This window comes from Protobothrops mucrosquamatus, unplaced genomic scaffold (assembly GCF_001527695.2).
Source record: "Protobothrops mucrosquamatus isolate PMUCROS unplaced genomic scaffold, P.Mucros_1.0 scaffold1288, whole genome shotgun sequence".
Taxonomy (NCBI): Eukaryota; Metazoa; Chordata; class Lepidosauria; order Squamata; family Viperidae; genus Protobothrops; species Protobothrops mucrosquamatus.
The window spans coordinates 135,742-154,225 of record NW_015387492.1 but is presented as its reverse complement, the minus strand read 5'-3'; the positions used below and the strand labels follow the sequence as shown (position 1 = coordinate 154,225).

At 43.0% G+C, this 18,484-nt stretch overlaps 1 protein-coding gene across 1 annotated transcript; it reads left to right on the top strand.

Annotated features, from left to right (window-relative positions):
- Positions 1-1,169: 1,169 nt before the first annotated feature.
- LOC114922906 (zinc-binding protein A33-like) lies at positions 1,170-9,971 on the top strand. The gene is made up of 6 exons (XM_029285106.1): positions 1,170-1,569; positions 3,972-4,067; positions 5,322-5,555; positions 6,841-6,863; positions 8,301-8,626; positions 9,354-9,971. Exons 1-6 carry the CDS (start codon positions 1,183-1,185, stop codon positions 9,875-9,877), a joined length of 1,590 nt encoding a protein of 529 aa, XP_029140939.1. The 5' UTR covers positions 1,170-1,182; the 3' UTR covers positions 9,878-9,971.
- The last annotated feature ends 8,513 nt before the right edge of the window (positions 9,972-18,484 follow it).

Sequence of the window (18,484 nt, the reverse complement as noted above, 5' to 3'; positions counted from 1 at the left end):
ATAATAAGAATAAAAAGCTTTCCTGGAGATCCAGAGAAATATTATGTCAGCTGCCATCTTATGCTTGCTTGTGCTTCGCTACATTGTGGTGACAGACTGCCATGAACTGTGGGGGAGGGGGAGGGAGGGAGGCAAGAGAGAAAACGAAAGTAAGTTCTACAGGAAATCAGGGTGGGGAAAGGAAGTAAGTTATGCATCTCTTTGAGAGTCTGTTTCAATGTTATCAGGCATAGCAGCTGCATATCTTCCTGTACATGGACTGGCTGTTACTTCCTGCCTGAATTTAACTGGTCACAGGGGGTGGGTGATGGGAGGTAGGTAAGGGAGGGGAAGGCTAAACTTGGGGCTTTGGTCACACAGTTCTCAGTTCTGGCTACGCGCTACGGCAGTACACTTGACTTCTAATAAAGCCGTGCCTTTCTCAACAGATGGAGCCAAGGATGGTTTTTATTTAGAGGTTTAACTGCCAGCAGTTCTGACGCATTGAGGGGTTTCCCCACCCTGCAACTGGGCTGTGAGAATCACCTTGAGGAAGAGGAGAAAGAGACGCAGCCAAGGCAGCGGTGAGGTAAGAAATTTCTGTGTCCAAAATAGGAATGCAGTTTGAGAAAATGTCTCAGGGTTTTTATCCTTCTTGGTTCACTTTGGGATAAAGGCAGGGAACAGGGAGGCCCACTCAGACTCTGTTTCTGTAACCCTGTAAGAAAAGCAGTTCTGGTATTCATGACTTTGGTGTCCAAGTCTGATCTACTGTATCTGGGATGGCAGACACCCCTTTGCCTCAGGCTTCCAGTACTTGAGGGGCTGTCACAGAGGAGAAGGGTTCAACCTATTCTCCACAGCACCTGAGGGCAGGACAAGAAGTAATGGGTGGAAGGAAGCTTGTTAAAGAGAGAAGCAACCTGGAACTAAGGATAAATAACCTGTCACTGAGGACAATGTTTCAGTGGAACCAGCTGCCTCCAGAAGTTGTGAATGCCCCAACACTGGAGGTTTCTAAGAAGAGACCGGCCAGTCCTTTGTTTGAAATGATATAGGGTCTCCTGAACAGGGGGTTGGACTAGAAGACCTCCAAGGTCTCTTCCAACCCTATTATTTTATGTTATATGTTCACTCAACAGGCCGAAATAGAGGCAGTTTTATCTGGGAAACCTGTTCAGGCTGTCTTTGAATTGACCAATAATGGCTTCAGTACGAGAAGTGTCCAGTTTCACCGAAGACTTGCTGTGCCCCATTTGCCTCTCCCTCTTTCGGGACCCCCGCATGCTGACGTGCGGCCACAGCTTCTGCGCTCCCTGCCTGGAGCCCTGCATCCCCATGGGGCTTTGCCCCGAGTGCCGGCACCCCTTTGCTTTGCGTGACATGACCATCAACCGAGCCCTCTGCAGCTTGTCCGAGAAGGCCCGGCTCCTGAGGATGGATGAAGGGTACTTCTGTGAGGAACACAAGGAGCCCCTCAAGCTCTTCTGCAGCCAAGATGAGGAGCCCATCTGCGTCATTTGCCGGGACTTGCCTGAGCACCGGGGACACGACTTCCTGCCCACAAAAAATGCGGTTCAAACCTATCAGGTGAGAGCTGATCCTGGGAGGAGGAAAAAGGAGGCTTCTGGTTGAACAAGACACTAATCTCTCTCTCTCTCTCTCTCTCTCTCTCTCTCTCTCTCTCTCTCTCTCTCTCTCTCTCTCTCTCTCTCTCTCTCTCTCTCTCTCTCTCTCTCTCTCTCCCCCTCCCTCCCCCTCCCTCCCTCTCATTCTCTGTCTCAGTCTCAGTCTTTGTCTCTCCCTCCCTCCCTCCCTCTCTGTCTCATCTCTCATATTTCATCTCTCATTCTCTATCTCTCCACTCGAGATGGCTTATTTTGCAAGCCAAGATGAAATACAAGTAGAGTTCATATCATATATGAATCATAATAAGTATCATGATAAACAGGAACACTGAAATGGGGCTTTTTGAAACCTTCCAATATTTACCAGTAAATATAAGCTACATTTCCACTCTGAAACGCATGGAGAAACACTAATACTGTACTGAATCTGTAACTCACATACCGGATATGCAGTTCATCTCCCACTTCCTGAAGATTTGATCTATTAACCACCACCACTATTACTACTACTANCTTCTTCTTCTTCTTCTTCTTCTTCTTCTTCTTCTTCTTCTTCTTCTTCTTCTTCTTCTTCTTCTTCTTCTTCTGCCATATCTGTTATCGGATGTTGGCGATCATGTTGGCAATCCTGTTTTTCTCAGCAGCCGCACGAAAAAGTGCTGCTGAGTTTTGTCCAAACCAGTCCCTTAGATTTTGAAGCCACGATGTTCTTCTTCTGCCTGGACCTCGTTTGCCTTCAATCTTTCCCTGGAGGATTAAATGGAGTATGCCGTATTTTCCTGGGTGTCGCATCACATGTCCGAAATATTCTAATTTTTGTTTTTTAATTGTTTTGATGATTTCCCTTGGCTTTCCCAGACGGCTTATCACCTCCTCATTTCTGATCTTGTCAACCCAGCTTATACGTGACAGCCGCCTGTAAATCCACATTTCAAATGCTTCTAGTCTCTTCAGGTGGCCTTCTGTCAGAGACCAACTCTCTACTCCATAGAGCAGGATAGAAAAAAATATAGCATCTGACAAGCCTGATTTTTAGTCTTAGGCTTAACCACTAGGTGGCTGCAAAGTGTAAGAGATGACTGCTATTGGAGGGAAGAGTTTAGTTCTGGGAATTAGTTTGGGAGTGACAAACTAGCTTAAGGAGATTATATGAGGAGCAGCAGCATTGGGAAAGGAATTTCCCTCTAGGCAAGTTATAGGTTTACAAGAGAAAATACCTATCAATTACACTTCCAGTTGCATTAGCTAAGCCAGTGGTTCTCAACCTGTGGGTCGGGACCCCATTTGGGGTCAATCGACCATTTCACGGGGGTCGCCAAGCAAGGCTGTCTGCCATTTTTTTTGTCCGCCATTTTTCCCCCCTTTTCCGGTGGGTGCCTTACCTCCCTTGGGCTGGGCCAGCTGGTGGTCGGCCTGCTCCATCTCTGCCGCTTGCCAGCTACGCCTCGGCCGGCACAGGGGGCGGAACCACGCATGTGCGGCTCTCCCGGGCAGGGAAAGTCCTCGACTTACGACCGGTTGGGTAGTCCTCGGCTTCCAACCGGTTTAGTCCTCGACTTATGACCGGTTTAGTCCTCGACTTATGACCGGTTTAGTCCTCGACTTACAACCGGTTGGGGTCGCGGCATTAAAAAGGTTGAGAACCACTGAGCTAAGCCATTATGGACTGGTCAGTTTCAAGGCATACTCTAGGTCAGTGTTTTTCAACTTTAGTAACTGTGGACTTCAACTCCCAGAATTCCCCAGTCAGCAAGATTAAAGTTGCTGAAGTTGAGAAACACTTGGCTGATTATGCGCCATCAAGTTGTTTTCAGCTCCTGTTGACCACACAGAGAATGAATGCAGGAATGTAAGCCGTCTTCAGGGGAAATCTTCAAGAAATGTATGGCATTATTGCTACCCAGTCTTGTCTTTGAAAAGATGTTCAATCAATCAAATCTCTATTGCAGTCATGCACCAGCATAAGTCTAATGGGATACAAACCATAATTTTTAAAAAAGCTAAAAAGCATAAAAAGGAAAACCTGTACAAAGACCATATACTTAAAAAAAGCTGAAAGCAAAAAGTCTAAAAAAGTTCTATCCGCAAAAAGAAATACATTAAATAAATGCAGGGGAACATCAAAAATTAATATAATGGTAACTAAATCTATCACAGTCAGAAACACTCTTAACTAACAAATTAAATGCTCATTAAGGCTGGTTGGGGAACAGATTTTAAGCGCTGTTGAGCAGAACCTGGCAACCCAAATGTTATATAGCAGCATTAGCGTCTGCAAGCAGCAGGGAGGTATAAAATTGTCCTGGGATCAATCAAATGATGGTGTTCAATTTAAGTCAGACCCGAATTTTCTCTTCCCTTCAGGACCAGCTGAAAGCATTTCTGGAGCCTCTTGAGGAAGATCTCAGACGGTTGAAAAGGAGTCAGTGTCACCAGCAGGAGAACATTATCGAATTAAAGGTGCAGCTGGGAAGTGGTGCTGATCGGATTTTCTGTTTAACGTTAAACTGAGTGTATCCCCTCTCTCTTTATCCCAGCAACTATTTGTAGCTCAGTGGTTTAATATTAGATGTGGGATGCTCAGCATTTAATCCAGGCTCCTGCAATTCAGTCTAAAGAAAAGAAAAGCTACCTGCTTGCTTGACATTGAGAGCATTCAAAAATAAATACAAATGTTGTAGTGTGGCATTCAAGTGACCGAAGTTGTCAGCCATGCATTTTTCAGGATATTCCATCTGTTCCCTTTTCCCCTGGGATTCTCAATTTAGTTTTAAACACTTTGAAGCATTGTGGTGCTCTAAGCTGCCACAAAAGACACTCTTATAATTAGAACTTTGTGTACTGATAGATGGGAATATTTGACATGAGGGGTCCTTGGTGCTTTCTGAGCTTAGTTGTTTTCTTGCAGATGTTTCACTACTCAACTAGGTAACATCATCAGTGCTAATAGGGAGTGGGCTTTGCCCTCTGTTCTAGCACTAATGATATTACCTAGTTTGGCAATGAAATATCTTTAAGAAAAACAATCAAGCTCAGAGTGTACCAAGGACCCCACAGAGCTATATGTGTGTGTGTGTGTGTACATGTGTTTGTGTGTACGTAAATAAATGGAACTTTTTGTGTATGTATGTACGTATGTGTGTATATGTGTGTTGTCACTACATTATAATAGAGGCAAAAGATTTAAATTGCTGGTTTTGCTTAGGTAATCATCATTGTGGCATCGATCGATCGATTGATTATGAGTTACCTGACAGTGAAATGGGTGGCATATAAATTTAATAAACAAAATAAATTATACGCTATGAAGTAGTTTTTAACCCCTAGAAAAACGGAGTTTCTCCATGACAATTTATCCCTAACCTGGTTTTTCAGATCTTCCAATGGTGTCCCCATTGCCACTGTAACTATGTCCACCATCTTGGCTTTTGTTCTTCCTCATCTTCTCTTTCTTTCCATCTTTCCTAGTATTAGAGCCTCCATCAGAAAGTCAGGTCTTTGCATCGCATGCCTGAAGTAGTATGTTTGAGTCATTAGTGCTTCAAATAAGAACTCAAATGAGTTAATTTGTTTAATGGTCCAATGGATTTTTTTTTCATGGCTAGCTAAGGTAGTCTCAGGAGTCTTCTCCAAAACCAACACCATTGTAACAGGTGATCATTTCTGTTTGACCAAACCATAATCTTTTGCTGTGGTCCATTTATGTTTTTCCAGACGTGTTCCGAATCCTTGTCTGATCATGTCTCTGGAGAGTTTGTGAAGATGCACCAGCTGCTGAATGACAGAGAGCTGGGTATAAAGCAGGCCTTAGAAAACCAGCGAGAAAAGAACTTGGCTCAGATGGAAACCAAGTTAAAGGAACTGGACTGGAAGATGGCCTCATGTTCAGAAACTCTGTGTTGCATACAGGCCGGCCTTGAATGCAAAGATCACATAAGTTTCCTTAAGGTAAGGAGAACCGTGGGCTGTGGGGTTTTCTTGGGAAGAAAAAAAAAATGCTGAATGCATGGATTTGTACCAAACAATTGTTAGAAGAATAATCTGGGGGGTCCAACTCAAGCCGGTGTTGCAATGTAAATTATTGTAAATAAAAATGAGTTCCAGACAACTATGAGGAAAGAATAAATATTTATTCTTAAAACCAAAAGAAGGGGCAGGCTGCAAAGAAATGGAGTACAGTGGCAAAGTTTTATAGGGGGAAGCTTGTCCAGGATGTGGAAGTGTTTACGTGTTAAGGTGTGTGCTTGTTCTTGTGAACATACAGTTCTGCTGGGAGACTTAGTTTAATTAACACTATTTGTGTTTACAGACCTTATCTTCTGATAGGTGGATTAGGTCTAGGTAACTTATTCTGGGATTTGAGGAAGTTTGCTAGTTGGATTAACTTGGGGACACTGATTCTCAGACCATTGTGGATTCTGTTAATATTTTAAGGGAAGATGGAAATAGTATAAAGAATAAAATATATTTGTCTGAAATGGTATGGGGTTTCCTGCCTGAGCAGGTGTTGGACTAGATGATCTCCAAGGTCCCTCCCAACATTATTATTATTGTTATTGTTGTTATTACATTTGAATATAAAACGTCTCGCACCATGATTTGTTCAATCAGTGTTTGTCACGACTGATAAAATCTCTGTGGGTTTTTTTAATCTTCGTAAGCCACCCATAATCACTGAGAGTGAGTTGGGTGGCTAAATAGATTTTCTTAAACAAATAAAATAAGCTAGACTGACTTTCTATAACAATTGCTAGATTCCATAGTGTTTGTTCATGTAAAAGTGAGATCTATCAGTACATGCGCCTTCATCACCTCAGATTGTCAGTGGCATATCAAGCACTGTGATTCTGCAGCAGGCATGCCAAACACACGGCCCGCAGGCCGGATGCGGCCCACACAGGCCACGCCCACCCCGGCCCCTCAAGGGCAAAACAAATCACGATACATCGTGATTCAGCCCACGATGCGATCAGGTTTGACACTCCTGCTCTACAGTCCTCAATTTTTGTTTCTTCTTTCTATGTTGTGATAGTATTTCACTGGGATTACTTTTTCCTGATAATAAACTAGGGCAGGATCTACTGAGAGCAGAATCTATTGTGTACCATTAAAATGCAGGACGCTTTGACAGGAAAGTGGGTGATAACCCACTGACAGAATTATTTTGATGGTTCTCTCACTTTTCTTTTTTTCTTTCCTTCCTTCCTTCTCTCTCCCTCCTTCCCTCCCATAGGAGGCAAAAGAGTTGCTAGAGAGGTAAGCGGTGTTTCTCTTTTCTTATACAGGTAGCTGTCGAGCTACAGCCACAGTTAGGACCAAAATTTCCACTGATAAGGAAGGTGGTTGTTAAAATGTCACCCCTGATTTTATGATCTTTTTTTTTGCCGCGGTTGTTAAGTGAACCACTGCAGTCGTTAAGCAAATCCAGCCTCCCCCATTGAGTTTGCTTGCATGCGACCCCCCAAACACGGCAACTATTGTAAATGCCTGTTGGTTGCCAAGCACCTGTACCTTGATCACAACCATCTGGATGGTACAACGTTTGTAAATATGAGGACCGGTTGTAAATCACTCTTTTCAAGGGTCTCTCAATGAATGGCTGTTAAGTGGAAGATTACCTACATAATAAATGTATGAAAGGAAGAAAAGGATGAATCAGCAGGGAGGGCTGACCCTGCAGGCTACATCAGTGTGCCTGCAAAGACAAATAGGCATGGGGATGGCTTGCCAGCCGAGTAGAAAAAGGGCAGCTGGACTTCCTCTTCCACCTTTCAGAAGCTGCTGGATTTGCCAAAATGAGTAGGTGAAGCTCCTCCACGAATGGAAGTGAAGGTGGTTACCTGTTTACTTCCATTGAAAAGCTCTGCTACAATTATAAAGTTGGGTCCTCTTCCTTCTTGGGAGCAGAGGCAAAACAATGTTGATTTAGCCAAAGAGTTTAATGAGTTCATTGTTCTTCTGGCCCAAATCACTTCTAAAATCACTTCTAAAATCTCTGTAAAACTAGTAAAACATCACCACTTTTGATGGTGACCTGGTCATTTTCTTGGCAACAGTATGGCCATCACCTTCTCCTGGTTTTTGCAGCTCCCCTGGGAAATATTAATCGGATCTGAATCTACTTACCTTTTTGGGAAATAATCCTGTCTTGGCTTTGTGCTGTTCTCTGCTGTGATTATTTTAAAAAATGCATGCATGCTTATAATAAAACCTAATTTATGGAGCAGAAGACATACCCAGGTGTAATTGTCTTCCAATTCTAATCCTCCCATTTTCAGCCAATATTTTTCATGCTGTTTTTCCTTATTGCATAAAATCCACTAAAGAGGTGAAAGAAAAAAAGTGGCAGCATTTTTTGGGGGGGACAGTAGTACTCAGATATCTCTCTGTAGAAGGACCCAGATGTGATTCCTCTAGGTTTGATAGAATTGGGACAGCTTATTCTAAAATGATTGACCCTTTTGGGATGCCCTTCTTCTACAGGTTAAGTAAGGAACAACCTGATGAACCTGAACTAGGTGCCAAACTAGTAGGAAAAGATGGGTTGCGGGCCAGCAATGACGACACCAGCAATGACGACACAGATGAATTTGTCAATGAGGTTGATCGGTTAATGAGAGATGCCGAAGATAGTGATGAGGAAGAAGACAGGGAACTAAAAAAGTTTGTCCCTTTTGGGATGCCCTTCCCCAGGGTAAGTAAGGAACAACCTGATGAACCTGAACTAGGTGCCAAACTAGTAGGAGAAGATGGGCTGGGGGCCAGCAATGACGACACCAGCAATGACGACACAGATGAATTTGTGAATGAGGTTGATCGGTTGATGAGAGATGCTGAAGATGATGATGAGGAAGAGGAGGAAGAGGGTGAACAAGAGGAAGAACCAGAGACTGCAGCAGGAGAAGAGGAGAAGGAAGAGGATGAAGATGGAGTGGTGGCTGTAGACTTGAACGTGGGCGAGTTTAAAGGACCTCTGCAATTCTGCGCCTGGAAGCAGCTCCTGGGTGCGGTCCATCCAGGTGAGATGAGGTTTTTAGACCAAATGAATTGGTATTGATGTATTACTTTTACACCCTACCTTAAAGGGTCTTTGATGCTCTCCGAGCTTGGTTGTTTTCTTGCAGATATTTCATTACCCAAACTAGGTAACATCATCAGCGCTAGTTTGGGTTATGGAATGTCTGCAAGAAAACAAGCAAGCTCAGAGTGCACCAAGGACCCCTCATTTCAACCCTGAGCTACAAATATTCTCCTTTATTGACCCCTTACCTTTTATCTGGAAGTTCAAGGCTATGTACCTCCACAGCAATAACCCTGTAACGTGATGAAGTTGATGATATTATCCATTCAGTCATGTCTGACTCTTGGCGATTCTATGGGCCAGATCTCTCCACATCTTCCAATCTTGCAGTGCTTCTTTGAGTTTTTCTGTACTCTGGCTGGTGTCAGCTTTGACGGTGTCCAGCCATCGTGTTCTTTGGCTTTGGCTTTTCATTTTACCACTAACTCTTCCAAACATAATTGCTTAATTGCTGTAATCACCCCATAACATATAATTACCCTGTAATGTAATTTGGGCTAAAACAGAGAAAAGAAGCTTCAGAAATATTGAGGATGGCAGTAGCTCTATTAAAAGATGGCTAATAGACATTCATTTGTATCTAATTTTTTTTCTGGACCACTTTATACTCCTGCAATAGTTGGCATTCTTGTTATTTCTTAATTCTTTCCATCTTCCCTCTGCAGTCCCTGCAAGCTTAACTTTGGACTACAACTTAGCTTGTCCCAGCCTGGTCCAATTGAAAGAAGCCACCGGAGTCACGTTCAGTCCCAACCAATGCTTCAGCCGACAAAAGTCAAAGTGCTTCACCTCAAGCCTGTGTGTGATGGGATGGAAAGGAATTACCACTGGGTGCTTCTACTGGGAGATCGAAGTCGGGGACAGTACCGGTTGGGTGGTGGGGATGGCCAAAAAGTCTGTGAAGCGCAAGAAGCGGCTGAACGTTCTACCCAAGGAAGGTGTGTGGGCCATTGAGCTGAAGGCTGGAGAGTACCAAGCTCTGAGTGAACCCTGTACGCCCCTCTTGGTCTGCGGGAGGATGGAAAAAGTTGGGGTCTACCTGGACTTTGAAGGGGGGCATCTCTATTTTTACAACGGCAACAGCATGACCCATCTTTACACCTTCCAAGAATGCTTCCATGAAGAGCTGCTCCCCTTTCTCAGCACCCAAAGCAGCTACCCCCTCTCGGTGTGGAATCTGGTGCTTTGAGATCATAGTTCAGAGTGCTGCATTGCGATGAACAGCCTGGTGAAAATTGAAACCATTGAGATGTGCTAGAATGGATCTTTTCTTAGCAGTAGCAATAGACTTATATACCACGCCATAATGCTTTACAGTACTCTCTGGGCAGTTTACAACATCAGCATATTGCCCCCAACAATCTGGGTCTTCATTTTATGGACCTGGAAGGATGGAAGACCGAGTCAACCTTGAGCCCAACCCATCAGGATTGAACTCCAGGCTGTGGGCAGAGTTTGCCTGCAATACTGCATTCTAACCACCGAGCCACCAGGGCTCCTTCAAGAGACAATCCAATCTATTCAGCCTTTGCAAACAGTTGCTGAAAGATTCGAAATTGGTGCTGACCTGACTATTGCGGTCCATGATGATTGCTCTAGGCGCAGAGAGTTCTATAAGTCCAGCTTTCAACTTGACCTTCTATTTGTGCTTACTTTTCTTGACCCATTGACAGTAGTGAGGAAAGAGGTTGCCTCTGTCCACCTGTGGTGTAAGATTTTACCTGCTTTCAATGAATTCCACTGCAGGTAAAAACAATGACAGCAAGCCGTACTTCCTATCCTTGGTTGGGAAGGTCTTAGTAGGGATATTCAAATATTCAAATACTGGGTTGTGTTTATATCTCAACAAGTTTTGGTTTACCTCATCATCCTTTAATACCCATCACCCTATAATGCTGTAGTAGGGCATTGCATGCCAAAACAACTAGGCACAAGGACTGTTGTTTCCCCCATGCCATCACTCTGCTAAACAACTAATTCCCACAACGCTGTCTTATGCCCCTGGGATGTCAAACCACCTGGTAGGGCTGTATTACTATTGTCCTTCTCAGCTTTCCTATTATCTATTCCTTTAACATCTTATGACTATAACTTTGTTGTTTGCATCTTATGATTTATCTTGATTGCTTTTATGTAGTATCCTATTATGATTTATGTTGATTGGTTATTTAGTATCATGACAATCACTGAGTGTTGTATATTATGATTTATGATGATTGCATTTTATGATTATGATCATGATTTATCACTTGTTGCTTGTATGTACACTGAGAGTTTATGCACCAGAGACAACTTCCTTATGTGTCCAATCACACTTGACCAATAAAGAATTCTATTCCGTTCCATTCCGTTCCATTCTCCATTCCATTCCGTTTTCCATTCCATTCCATTTTCCATTCCATTCCATTCCATTCCATTCCATTCCATTCTATTCTATTCTATTCTATTCTATTCTATTCTATTCTATTCTATTCTATTCTAAACTAGCTGTACCCGGCCACGCGTTGCTGTGGCTCAGTCTGGTTAAATGGAAAAGAAAGAAAAGAGAAAGCGCACGTTTGTAATATGTTTAATTTCACAATGCTAGCATGTGTTGCTTTTACGTCCAACAGATGGCACTGTTTTTTAAAAAAAGCAAGTTTTTACCTGTCACAGGTGTGACATCTATATAATAGTAGGTATATAAAAACACGCATGTATTTGAATGCAATGTTGTGTCAAAATTTCAAAGCAATCGGTGAAGAACTTTCGGAGATTTAAGGTTTTGAACAAACAAACACTTACATTTTTATTTATATAGATAAAGAATTCTTAATAAAGAATTATATTAAGGAAGCAAAAAGCTGGACTTTAAGGAACCAGGACAGAAAGCATATTGACTCTTTTGAACTTTGGAGTTGGAGAAGATTCCTGAAAATACAAAGATATGGGTCATCTAACAAATTAACCCAGAGTTCTCACTCAAAAGAGTGACCAGGCTTGAATTATCATATTTTGGACACATTTTACAAAGACCCAGATTTCTTGAGAAGTCCACAGTCCTTCCAAAGGTGGAAGAGGGAAAAAAATAATATCCAGATGCAAAATAGATGGATCTGATTACAGTGGCAATGGGAATATTATTGGAATACCTGAAGGTATTACCTTTTTCAGAAGGTGATCTGAGGAAGATCTACAGTATCTATGTGGGTGCTGAGAGTTGACACCAATTTGATGTCACTTAACAGCAGCAGCAAAATGCTGGATCAGAGACCAGAACAGAAAGAAGTATGAAAAAATGTATATACCATGTGCCAAGAAGCCCATTTTTAAAAATTAATTATTGATTTTGCATACTCCGTTTGGGGAGAGGGGTATATATTTTGCTTTACCTGTGTGTTCCGAATAGCTGTATAGAGATTTCCTCCATCCCCTCCACTTTGCTTGCATCAGAATATCTTGACAAAAAGTGGCAGTGGGGTCTTGCAGTTGAATTATCCAGCCTGATTTCTCCCCGTGTCTGCCATTCTCACTCATCTTGGAAATATTTCAGTTTGTACCAATAAATGCCTTGGTTTGCCATGCATGCTCCAGTAGTCTTCTGCCAAACTCCCCATGTCACCTTAGGGAAAATTAAGATCCATCTATCTATTTTTTCCTATCCTCAGCCATCATATTTAGAATATTGCTTTCGCTGGGCAAGTCACTGTATTCCTTACCTGCAATGCTCAATGCTCAAATGACACCTTTCAGCACCCATAAACAATAGCTGCACGGGAACGGAGAATTGGTTAAGCTCCTAAATCTGGAAGAGCCGTGGTGGCGCAGTGGTTAGAATGCAGTATTGCAGGCTAATTCTGCTGACTGCCAGCCAGCTGCCTGCAGTTCGATTCTGACCAGGTTGACTCAATCTTTCATCCTTTGGAGGTCGGTAAAAATTATTGGGGGCAATATGCTGACTCTTTAAACCACTTAGAGAGGGCTGTAAAGCACTGTGAAGCGGCATATAAGTCTAAGTTCTATTGCTATTGCTATCTCTATTTGATGTTGGACATGTGCTGGATCAGTTGGCACTCAACTTTCAATGATTGCAGTTATTCCCAATCTCTACTTCAAATTAAACTGTTTATTGCTTAATGTAAGCTGTCAGCCAAATCCCAGTCCCACTTGGAACTTCTTTTCGGAGTGGATCTATAACAGGGGTATCAAACTGCTGGCCCACGGGCCGGATGCATCACAATGAAACCACGCCCACCCCATGGCTGGCAATGGGGAAAAAGCTCCGATACATCGCATGATGTCATGTGACGTCGCGATTTTGACATGTCTGATCTATAGGAAGAGGATCAAGATGGTATTAGTGCAGTGTTTCTCAACCTTAGTAACTCTAAGAGCGTGGACTTCAACTCTCAGAATTCCTCAGTCAGCGTGCTTAATCTCAATCTTAAGAGTTGTCAAGATCGAGAAATACTGATTTACACCTGTCATTTTCCTCCTGGTGCCCTACTTTTGAGGTTGTTGGTTTTCAGACTAGGTTGGCTGATTCATTTTTTAAAAGAAACATTTGTAAGTCACCCAACTCCCAACATCTATAGACTGCTCATAAGTAAAAACAAGGAAAAGAATGCAATAACAGACAGATATGAAGAAAGAAGATGGCAAGAATAAAAAAAAAGCTCTGAAGAGGAATGAAATAGAAATGAAACCACATAATCCAAAGGGGACATAATTCTTCCTTGCCAAAACCTGGGTCAAGGGCCAGGTCTTCATGGCCCTCCTAAACCACAGTGGAATGGGGGTGTCAGAACCCATATTATTAAAGGGGCTCTTTCTAATTCTATTCCTTCTCTTATTCTGGGTTCTGTCATACTCCTGGAAGGGAGGGGGGAAAGACACTGCGGGCTGTCTCTTTGTTTCTCACTATCCCTCCAATGTAACCCTTTTCGCTGTTCTGAATACTTGCTCTTTGAACTGTCCCTTGATGTCAGCTTGCTGGGGCGGGGGGGGGGGAAAGAATGTGCCTCTGGCTAATCTCCTGTTTCAGAAGGGAAGGTGTGAAGACCCAACAAATATCACTACAAGCCTGAGACAGACTGGCAGTATCAGCTCTTTCCCACAACGGACTTAACACCTGGGGATTGGCCCATTTGAACTGACCGGATGAACTATTGGGGAGGGGTTTGCTTGGGCCTCCTTTAACCTATTGATCTGAGTGGGAAATCCTCAGACCCTGTCTATTATGCCTACGATCAGCTTCTCCTAATAAAAGTTCCTTTTGGAAGAGACCGCTTCCATGAGTTCTGCTCTCTTGGGATGAGGTGTTGAAGTGGGCCCTGACAGGGGGCCACCTGAATCTTGGGCCCCATCCACTGATTGTGTTCAACAGACCCTCAACTGCCATCGGTCAAGGATATTTTAATCTGGATTCCTACCTGACCAAAAGGTCCTGGCTAACTCCTCATGGATTCTAAGGTGGTTTGGCCCTCGATTACTATGAAATCAATCTGGATTGACACTGATAGCCCTGCATCAAATTTGTCTGAGCAACAAGCATCAAACAAGCGTTCACTGTCCAGTCTTGAAATCAGTTTGGTTTAGAACTCTTTATTAATTACAACCTCGGAACAAATGAACCAAAAACCAGAATTTGAGCAGGACAACAGTCAGGAGATATTTACAAGCTGTAGATTCAGAGCAAATGAACGCCAGGTCACATTGGTGTCACTTCTTTAGTGAATGGGGAAGAAAGGCAGAGTTTCAGTCATGGACGGGCACTGGTGTCCAAGGGAGGGATGACATGCTGGATCAGCTGGTTAGCGGTCTGCTCTTCTTCAGAGGCCCCCATGCGACTGCGGGCTTTGATCAGCCAGTCCCACAGTATTCCCAGTCCCACCAGGAACATGGCGCCAGGGATCAGCAAGACGATCCGATAAAGAAATAAAGGCTCTAGTAGTGAAAAAAAGCATCAAGAGAAGGAGAAGTCGTCTCAGCCATAATGTGTGACAATTCAGATTTCTGAGTACATAGCAAGATGCAAAATTGTTCTATAAAGCTGAATTATCTCCCCCCCCCTCCAGAATAATCTCTGTGGGTGGGAGTTAAGTGTGCTTTACTGGGTATGTTTGAGGGTAAAGATGCTTAGGATCATGCTGTGGATGCCAAATCTCCCTGCACAACCAAACATATTGGTTATGTGTTCCCAGAAAAGGAATCCTGCAGATCAGGAAGCAAAGGGATGTAAGGTTTAAGGAAGTACAATATTGCGGGCCCAACTGGCAAAAGAAAGCTCAGGACCATAATACTTGGAAACATGCAGAAGAGGCCTTTATCCTACAGTGGATAGACCAGTGGTTCTCAACCTTTTTAATGCTGCGACCCCCAACCGGTCGTAAGTTGAGGACTAAACCGGTCGTAAGTCGAGGACTAAACTGGTTGTAAGTCGAGGACTAAACCAGTCGTAAGTCGAGGACTACCCAACTGGTCGTAAGTCAAGGACTTTCCCTGCCCGGGAGCGCCGCGCATGCATGGTTCCGCCCCCTGCGCCGGCCGAGGCGTAGCTGGCAAGCGGCAGAGATGGAGCAGGCCGACCACCAGCTGGCCCAGCTCAAGGGAGGTAAGGTACCCGCTGGAAAAGGGGAAAAAAATGGCAGACAGCCTTGCTTGGTGACCCCCGTGAAATGGTCGATCGACCCCAAATGGGGTCGCGACCCATAGGTTGAGAACCGCTGGGATAGACAATGGCTACAATGATGATTATGATGACAGAATAACAGAGTAGGAAGGGACCTTGGAGGTCTTCTAGTCCAACCCCCTGCCCAAGCAGGAGTCCCCTATACCATTCTCGGCAGCTTGCAGAGTCCCATGGTCGTGTGACTATAATTTATGATGTTTTTGCTGGTTTCCCACACAAAATGCTCTATAGTGAACAATGGGTTTACTTAATGACTGCCACAACAAAGGTTGTAAAATTGGGACTGGTCGTGGGATGATCTGCTGTATGACCATCATGACTTATGGCTGTAATTACTAGTAGTAATTCAAAGAGTACCTGTATTGCTGAAAAAGTATAAGTAGTAGTCAGAATAACAGAGTTTCCTGTGATGGTCCTCACCACAAGCTACTTGGTACGGTGGTGGACAGAGAAAGATTGAAATTGTAATAGGAGATGATGTATATAGTTTATGGGTTGACATCTGATGTGGTTTGAGATAGATGTTGGGGTTGCTAATATGCCACTGCCTCCGCTGGCAACATCAAGAGTACAGGAGATGAGGAAATGAGATTGGTTGGTTGGTAACGATGTTATCGGTCTTTCTTCTATGCCGTATGTGGTCAGGGGATTCTTTCGTAGCAGTTACTTTACATGTGAAGGAAGTCTTTGGTAAATGTCTGTGGAGATTCTCAGTCATCCAGGTCATGGTTGTCCCAAAGGTGCTTTTTCAAAAGGCAACTGGACATTGTTTTTTCCTTGAAGACTATGAGCCTTCAAGAGTCAGAACTGAAGAAGCTTCTTGGATGAGAAGCAATACATCTTCAAGGAAAAACAAAGTCCAGTTATGTTTTGAAAAAAACACCTTTGGTAATATCTTTTGGTGAATTCCTGGATAGGTTTAAGTCTAGATGGGTTTTTTTTTATTGTGGTTTGGTTAGAGTCCCAGGTTTCTAAGCATTCTCTTGCATTTTTCAATCTGGCTAAACCTAGATTTAAAAAGTTACTTAAATTTATATCTAAAATGTTGATGGTTTCCTAACCCTGTTGAAATATGCTCTGCCCCAAGATTGTTGGTGGGAAATGAAATTACTGAGCTGGCACTGGGTCTTTTGACTATTCGTTGGGGCTCCTGGATCCCCAGAGATGTCCCATGTAGTGGTGTCCACAGTCTTTGTATTGTGTTTTTGTATAGAACTTCAGTGTTGTCTTCTTTAGGTACTGCTATGCGTTTGAACAAAACGTTTTTTGTGGAATAACCTGTTGGTGGACTCTGACATATTTTTGATGTAAAGGAAGGTATACTTTTGGAAAATTGTTGTGTCATATTCAGTTGGGTGGACTTTTTCTTGAAGTTGTATGGGTATTTGTCTTGCAAGAAGTTTCTGTTTTTCAAAGCGTGTTGCAGTGTGTTGTGGCTTGACTGATTGGAATATTTATGCAACTTTGCGTCCTATGGCTGCTGAGGAATTAGTTTGCAAGAGTTGCTTTTTCATACTTGTATTAGTAATAAACTATGGTTATCTCCGCTGATAGAGATATGGGCTAGATTTGGACTAGATGATCTCCAAGGTTCCTTCCAACTCTCTTATTCTGTTTCTATTTCAGATAGCTTACTATTTTTTTCTTTTGTGAATTTGATTCCATGAAATGTATGGTTGATTAGATAATGCATGATTTCTACTGTAATTATTCTTTTCTCTTGGGTAAGGGTCATCTACATATATTATTCATATTTAAGATTGTAAACAGAAGAACTATAATTTCTGTTATTAAATCACTGCTTCTGAGCCTTGAGATGGAGGATCCCATTGGAGTCCCTTTTTTAATTTTTTTTTTCAGATTTGGCTATGAAATTGAAAGTATGTGGGGAGGTAGACATCAATGGGTTTCATAAGTCCGAGTATTTTAATTTTAGTGTACTCAGGTTGGGTGAGCTGTGAAGTAGTGTTGTAATTTTTTTAGCTTCATTCACACAACATGAGTAACATGGTTCTTGAATCAACCCATTTGGAGATTCCAAACAATACATGGAACCACAAATTCATCAAAGGGCTGGGTTGGCATAATATGCTAAGTTACAACACCTTACCCTCCGAAATCAGCATTAACCAAGCCTAGCACTTGGATAAATGTGGTCATGTTAATGGATACAGTCAACAATCACTGGTCTGAGGTCACCGAGAGAATTTCATAGCTTATCATTTCTCAGTCCTAACTAAAGCAACAGTCCTAACTAAAGCATTCCACAAGCACTAAACTGTATCTATACAGTACCCTGATTAAAAAAAAACAGTCATCAATTTTTCTAACAATTGCCATCTTCCTTCCCCCAGAGACTCTTACCCACATACGTCATCAAGACCCTTCCCTGGCAGGTCCGGTTTATCCCAGAGAGGACCTGATATTCTCCTTCCAGCTCCTTCTTCATATGCATGACGATAAGGCCCATCTGGTGGAGGACGAGATGCTCCTTCAGGCCCAGGTTGAAATAGTAACAGCGCCCTCTGTTGGCAATCAAGACCCACTCACATTGGGATGAGGTGAGGTTCACTCGGCACAGGACGACGTAACTGTTAGAGCGGGGAATGGGGATGAAGGCTTTGGAGTAACGAGGAATGTACTGGTGGATGATGGGGCACACGCTTGATGCTGGTGAGAAGAAATGAGACGAGCATCGTAGTTATGGATTGATACATACGCTACCTTTCATCCTAAATAGTTTAGACAGGTAAACTAGAGACTACTCTCATTGTCATGGCATTTAAGTGAATGAAATGGTGCATGCAATAATTTTTGAGCCAAGGTACCTCAAATGGGCTAACTTATAGAATGTGCCTCAAAATCTGGGACCCATGACTCCTGAGGGAATAAAATTTGGGAAAGTTGTGGTTGCTTCAGTGTGACTGGCTGTTGCTGTGTTGCTGTTGCAGTCACATGATTTTCACTTTCACTGTTTGGAGACACACTTTCCCAACTAGTTTTGCAGTCCCTCACTCCCTCCCCCACCTAGCAATAGACACTTACCTGCCTGCCTCCATGTATTCTTCCCAACCGGTCCCATTCCTCACATATCTTCCCTGACTAAATGGCACCAGTCACATGCCT

Bases quoted from the DNA above. Each gene is read 5' to 3' on its own strand.
- LOC114922906 (XM_029285106.1), top strand. From the start codon at position 1,183: ATGGCTTCAGTACGAGAAGTGTCCAGTTTCACCGAAGACTTGCTGTGC. The intron at 1,570-3,971 runs GTGAGAGCTGAT...TCTTCCCTTCAG, and splicing joins ATGCGGTTCAAACCTATCAG to GACCAGCTGAAAGCATTTCT. The intron at 6,864-8,300 runs GTAAGCGGTGTT...GCCCTTCCCCAG, and splicing joins GCAAAAGAGTTGCTAGAGAG to GGTAAGTAAGGAACAACCTG.